Source organism: Argopecten irradians, unplaced genomic scaffold (assembly GCF_041381155.1).
Source record: "Argopecten irradians isolate NY unplaced genomic scaffold, Ai_NY scaffold_1365, whole genome shotgun sequence".
NCBI classification, from domain to species: Eukaryota; Metazoa; Mollusca; class Bivalvia; order Pectinida; family Pectinidae; genus Argopecten; species Argopecten irradians.
This window is the reverse complement of record NW_027188831.1, coordinates 1,967-9,634: the sequence shown is the minus strand read 5'-3', so window position 1 is coordinate 9,634 and position 7,668 is coordinate 1,967. Positions and strand designations below refer to the sequence as shown.

General features: G+C 30.6%; 1 protein-coding gene across 1 annotated transcript; it reads left to right on the top strand.

The window, feature by feature from the left end:
• The first annotated feature begins 754 nt into the window (after positions 1-754).
• LOC138314096 (putative leucine-rich repeat-containing protein DDB_G0290503) lies at positions 755-1,765 on the top strand. Its single transcript, XM_069254281.1, has one exon. It carries the CDS (start codon positions 755-757, stop codon positions 1,763-1,765), a length of 1,011 nt encoding a protein of 336 aa, XP_069110382.1.
• The last annotated feature ends 5,903 nt before the right edge of the window (positions 1,766-7,668 follow it).

Here is a 7,668-nt window from a genome sequence, read left to right as displayed (position 1 = left end):
TCGCGGTTTCTTATTTAAATATTAAATAGTGCACCAATTTTGAATTTGAAGACTAATAGAATCTTACATGTCAAGTTGACAGGGATATCTCAAACCGAGCGAAAGATTTTTTCCGTCAACCCGAGGCTAACACGTATATGCATGTACTATTTGTGTAACTATGTAAAAGAATGTAACAAGAAATGCTTGTTAATTTAGAATACTAAAAAATACTAAGATGGCGGCAACCTGTCCAGACGCTTCAGGTATGGCTCCGTAGTTTTTTGAAGATTTCAACGTTAAAAAACCCTCAGAAACAAAATATCTTTGTAATTTTTGGAGGATAAACATATTCTATCACCTCAAGAATTCTCAGAAACATATATTTGTTCATATTGAAGAAACTGTCGCTTATCGAAATTTGGAGTAACACATTATATAATGAACCGGTTCCACCTGGTTGGACACGAGCTATTTCGACACTTATACCTGTAAGCCGAATTACGTGATTTGATAGACAATATTCCATCTACGATCTGATATTCCAATATTACTCTCATCGCTAAAAACAGTTTTGTGAGTGGCCAAGATTATGACATTGAACAATGAACTGTGAAAAGTGGAATTATTTTTCTGACGGTTCCACTTGATTAAACAAGAGTTATTGTTCACGGGCAAGCTTACACTACCGAAAAACCGTGCACGTGTGTGTTTGTGTGTGTTCGTATATGTAGCACTGTCTTTGAACCAGTGTGTGGACGACGTATAATCTACCATGGATAGTCAACAGGAAACACCCAAAAGACCAAGAGAATCATTTTCAGAGAGTCATGAAGAAAGTCCAGAAATGTCTAGGGCATCTAAAGGTAACAAGAAAAACAAACATAAAAAAAAGAACAAACAAGAAAATAAAAAGCAAAAAACATTAGAATTCTTTACAAACAAAGCAGCAGAAGAAAGCTGTGAATCGCCGAATAGTTGTGAAGAATACGTGAGTTTGGACAAAAGACTTGAACGCATAGAAACTATATTGTCAAGCCTACCTTCGAAATCTGACTTACAAAACCTTCTCACCAGAGAACAACATGAAAAGTCGATGAGACATCTGGAAGCAAAGTTTAACACTCAAATCGACACACTAAAACACGCTCAATCAACTGAAATAGAAAAACTTGATAGTAAACTCCTTGAACTTGAGCATCAAAATAGAAATCTTGAACACCAAGTCAAGAAATTGACAACTGACAACGAAAATTTTAAAAATCAGCTTGAGTGTCTATTTTATAACAATGAAGAAACTCTGCATTCCATCAATGATCTAGAACAACATGGACGCGCAAATTCGATACGGATTTCTGGTGTAGATGACAGGAAAAATGACGAGACGGTAGAAGAAACTGTACAGGCTATTATTACAATGTGTAAAGGAACCCTCAACCTAGATATCGATTCCAAAGAGATTGACGTCGCACATAGACTAGGATCTTACACAGAGAAACGCTCGAGAAATATCATCTGTAAATTCGTTCAACGGCGGACAAAATTCAAAATCATGGACCAACTACGCTCTGTAGATAAAAGAAACGTGCTTAAAAATAAAGGAATAACAATTCGGGACGACACAACTAGTTATAATCAGTCGATTATCGAGCGCGCCCGCCAGTGCCCCTTTATCCTACGCGCTTGGTGCAGCAACGGAAAAATAAAAGTTAAGACAAACTGTGGTGATACGGTACAAATTATATCGGAAGAAGACCTCGACTATCTATGGGGATCGCTTGCATAAAGGATCAGTGACAATAAAATGTGACAAAGTTCTAACCGTAGAAACCTACATGTATAAAGAAAATTAATGCTTGACTTTGAGTTATTGTATCTACTACCCTTCAATCCGTTTCCTATACTTATATATAAGTACATATAAATATGTTTACCATAGTTTATATAAACCGGACACCGATGAATTTTTGATAAATGTATATTTGTATTATTGTAATTACAATCACATGCACGTACATGTGTATATGGGCAGATATCAATATATATACAAAATGTATGTGATTTTTCAGCTCACTGAACTACATGTAAAATAATTTCAAACTTTATGACCTGATATTTTAACTAAATTCCTACAAATAAGTACTCCAAAATCTGTACTCTTAATTAGTCTTATTTCTTTTTTTTTTTTTTTTTTTCTGAATAATACTTTTTAATATTTTTCCCTATGGGAGTGGGAGAGCCAAATACACTACTTTCAAAAATCCTAAATATTTATATATATAATATATATATCAATTCCTTAAATACAGCACAAAGTGCATAGCTAGCCAAATAAGTTTTTTTTTTCTGCTATGCGCTTTCTACTTTAACGATGGGAAATCTATTTTTTATTCTATTTTTTGTTTATAATATTTCTAAATTCCGGATTCCTAGTACGGCAGAGGAACCAATTTAACTATTAGTCGCTGAAACACAACTTCCTGTTATTAGTCCCATGTGAAAACTCGACAATTCTGTAGAGGAATTATTAAGGAAATATCAGCCAATTATGACTAGGCGGATCTGTCCCTTGTAAGTATTTGCGACATATTCTAATGTATGATATATTTATATTTGTGTTTCATTTTGCTCGATGATAGTTCTTAAACATATTCGTAACTACATACAACAGAAAGCATTTTCCCGGTACGCACATGTGTGTGTTTTAATTATACCTGTTACAATTCTACAAGGTGCTCATATGTATGGTCCATATCTATGGCAGATGAACCTTTTTTAACATGTATTAAAATACCATTACCCCTAAAGCGAAACATGAACGTCTTTTTAATAAACGCCATGACTTCTGTGTTTTTTACAGCAGCGGTTATCCCCCTTAGATAAATCTAAATTAATATCTAAGCTCAAATGCTTTCTTACTTACCTATATCTTTAGAAGTATAAGACAGTCTCCAAATAATTGACCATGATAATTTATCTTTTTAAGTAATAATGGTCAAACATAACAGACAAGCGAATTCATTGCTATTGAGAACTCAAATCATATATACACAATATATCAGAAATTATTTTGGATAACAGAAAAACTGATCTGTCAAATTTATATGGTCAAGTGGAACAGTCTTTTGTTGTTTTTTTTTCTTGCCCCCTTTCTTCATCTTAATGTACTTTAATATGTTGTTTTTCATGTTGATGTTGATGTTTTGTTTTGTGTGTGTTAATGTATGTATGGGCATCTTAGATGCAGAAACTTTTCCAGTCTGTTCACTCATTAGCCTGTTCATTAAGAAAAATGTTGCCTTTTTTATTCAATGCTTAACTAAGTGGAAAATAGTGGACCAATATCAATTTAGGATATCTTTATTCATTAAATGTCAAATAGTATAAGAATATTGTCTGCGAACTGCCAGGGTTTAGGTCAGTTAGAAAAACGTTATGACTTCTTTAATTTCTTAAAATCAAACTACAGTACCTGTGGTATTTTTTGTCTGCAAGACACTCACTTTACTGCAGATCAAGAGAAGAAAATATCAGATCAATGGGGCTTTAAATGTTTATTCAGTTCCTATAGGACAAATGCTAGGGGTGTATGCATTTTATTTCAAAATAATTTTGAATTCAATATACATGATACACATTGTGATAACCAAGGAAACTTTTTAGCAGTAGATCTAACAATGGAAAAAAATAGATATACTCTCTTAAACATATATGGTCCTAATAACGACGAACCAACATTCTTTGACTCAGTACAAAACATAATAGACAAATTTAATAACCCACGTACCATCATTTGTGGTGACTTTAATCTAGTCCTAAACCCTGATACTGATACATCAAATTATAAACATACAAACAACCCTAGAGCACGTAACAGAATAATTAAACTGATAGAAGACTATAATTTGATTGATATTTATCGTAACCTCCATCCTACACAAAAAAGATATACATGGCGAAGGAAAAACCCAATAAAACAGGCTAGACTAGACTTCTTTCTTATTTCAGAAAATCTTTTAAATCAATCAGAAAAAGCAAATATACACTCTAGTTACAGAAGTGATCATTCAATTATATCTCTAGATTTAAAAACTTCAAATTTTGTTAAAGGTAAAGGTCTTTGGAAATTTAACAACAGTCTGCTTTATGACAAAGAATATATTAACAAAATAAAAAATACTATTGCTAGAGTTAAACAACAATATGCTTCACCAATTAATAACAACATCACTGATATATTAGATAAAGATTTATTATTTGACATTAATGATCAATTGTTTTTAGAAACACTTTTAATGGAAATTAGAGGTGCTACAATAACATATTCTTCACACCTTAAAAAAGAAAAAGACAAGAAAGAAAAACAACTTCTGTTAGATATAGAAAATATGGAGAAAAATGACGCATGGAAACTAAATGTACAAGATTACGAAACTAAAAAAAATGAACTCACAAATATCAGAAAATTAAAAATGAGTGGGGAAATGATAAGATCAAAAGCACAACTATTAGACGAGGGTGAAAAACCAACAAGATACTTTTGTAATCTAGAATCACAAAATTTCATAAATAAAACTATTAACAGAATAGAAAGAGAAAATGGAGAACTCATCATTGAACAGGAAAGCATTCTAACAGAGGTTGAAAATTTTTACAAAAATCTATACAAAGACCGTTCTGACTCTCTCCAAAATGTAAATTTAGATGAACTTCTTCAAGGATGTAATATTGATAGACTTTCAGACCAACAAAGTAAACAACTTGATGGAAAAATAACAGAACAAGAACTTTTAATTGCACTTAAAAAAATGAAAAACTTCAAATCTCCTGGATCAGATGGCTTCACTTGTGAATTTTTTTAAATTTTTTTGGATAGACATAAAAACATTTTTAGTTCGATCTTTAAATTATGGATATGAAATTGGACAGATGTCAATTACACAGCGACAAGGTATCATTACATGCATCCCAAAAGGTGATAAACCACGACAATATTTAAAAAATTGGCGACCTATAACTTTATTGAATGTTACATACAAACTAGCCTCAGCATGCATAGCAAACAGACTAAAACAAGTTCTAGACACAATTATTTCAAAAACACAAACAGGTTTTATTAAAGGTAGATATATTGGAGAAAATACTAGATTAATTTATGACTTAATGAATTTTACAGAAATTAATAATATACCAGGGCTACTCATATTTATAGATTTCGAAAAAGCTTTTGACTCGGTATCTTGGAATTTTCTCGAAAAAGTCATGGATTTTTTTAACTTTGGAGATAGTTTTAAAAAATGGGTACAGACATTTAATAAAAACACATTTTCTGCCATAACTCAAAATTGTATTCTATCCAAACCTTTTAATATTGGCCGAGGCTGCCGCCAAGGCGACCCCATATCACCATATTTATTTCTCCTAGTCGCAGAAATCCTAGCTATTATGATTAAAAATAACAAAAACATAAGCGGTATAGGTATTGGAGAGAAAAACCATAAACTTTCGCAGTTCGCAGACGACACATCTCTCATCTTAGATGGATCAGAGAAATCATTTAATGAAGCATTGCAGGTTTTAGACACTTTTGGACAAATATCAGGCCTGAAAATAAATAATGATAAAACAAATGTCATATGGATTGGAAGTAAGAAATTCAGTAAAGATGTCTACCACCATAGATGGAAACTAGTGTGGGGGAAAACAAAATTCACCTTATTAGGTATTGACTTTTCTATAAATTTAGATGAAATTAGTAATATGAATTATGATAAGGCAATTAATACAATAGATAAAAATATTGTGCAATGGTCAAAAAGGGTGCTCACACCCATAGGAAGAATTGTAGTAATAAAATCCATTTTATTACCTAAATTAAACCACCTATTTATGTCTATTCCTAACCCAAATATAGATAAAATCAATACGCTGAATAAAAACTTCTTTCACTTTGTTTGGCAATCATCAATTGATCGAATAAAACGGGATACATTGATTAAAAATTATGAGGACGGGGGTTTAAAAATGATTGACCTCCAGAAATTTATAATAAGTTTAAAATCAACTTGGCTACGAAGACTAATAGTGGCTGAAGAAAAAGAATGGATAAGTATATTTGAAACAGAACATTTTAAAATTTCAAAGTTTATAGATATGGGATCAGATTTTTTGAAAAAAGTTAAAACTAATAATAAATTTTGGGAAAATGTTTTCCAAGCATGGTCAAACATATCTGATTCTGACTTCATCACAACACTTGAAGAATTTATAAAATCTCCTGTATGGTATAATCCCCTTCTTAAAATAGATAATGTATCCTTTTTCAATAAACAATGGTACGAAAAAGGTATAAAATTTATATCAGACTTTATGGATTCAAATCAAATGTTTTTGAATTTTGAAAGCTTCAAACAAAAATTTAATTTACAATCTTCCAATTTTTTGTTCTATAGAGGAATTTGCGAATCAATCAAAACTGCGCTAAGATCGAACCAAATAGAAAAGGGAAAAAAATTTTGATATAACTAGACCTTTTATTCCAAATCATATAAATATTCTGATAAAAAATAAGAAAGGATGTAAAGACATGTACAATTCACTTATAAATTCCATACAAAATACAAATACAGCTGAATTGAAATGGACTTCAAACTTAAATATTGATATTGAAAATTGGAAGCAAGTTTATGAAAATACCTTTAAACTGTCAAAAGACACTACAATACAATGGTTCCAATATAGACTACAACATAGAATTTTGCCTGTAAAACACTTATCTAAAAAACATAGGAATAAAAAACTGTAATAAATGTAATATATGCAAAACTGAAATTGAAAGTATTCAACATCTATTTTGGGAGTGTGATGAAATTAAAAGGATTTGGCAGATGCTTATAGAGTGGATACAAAATAAAATAAATAAAACTATTCAATTAAATTTAACTTCTATTCTTTTTGGTAAAAGTGAAAATTTGCAAACTTCTTATCCTCTCAATTTCATAATCCTCCACACAAAGTACTCTATTTATTGCTCATCCAGGAAAAATGATAAAATAACGTTAAATGAAATAAAAAACTTCCTTTTGTATAGATTTAATATTGAAAAAACATTAGCCCAGAAAAACATGACTATTGACAAATTTAACAAACTGTGGGAAAATTGGCAAAATATTTTCAGCTAATGATTTCTCTGAAATAAAATCAATCACTTATGCTGGTCCAACCATTCAATTTTCTTTATTTTATTAAGAAACCAACTACAATACTCTGTATTACTCAATCATAGTTTCTTATCCATAACTTAGTCCTGTATTATTTAAAAAAATAAATGGCAACAAAAATGTTTATGTTTTTTCGCGTATCATGTAAATGTAATATATCATTATGCACGTGATTACTGTGTGTGGGTGTATGCGCTTGAGGCGGAGAATATGTGTAAGAGTACAATGATACATGTACATTTGAGTATTAGAAATGTGTTTTTTCATTAGATATTTACCAAGCCATTTGAGTAAAATATATAAGATATTTCAAGATAAATCATTATAATCTTTTTATTACTGGATAACTGATTTTGTAAGATGTGATTGAAAATACATCGCCTGTTCAAATACGTATTTTTTAAACTAGTATAACAATACACTTGATATTAATATTGTGCTATTTATAACAATTATAAAATTCAATTCT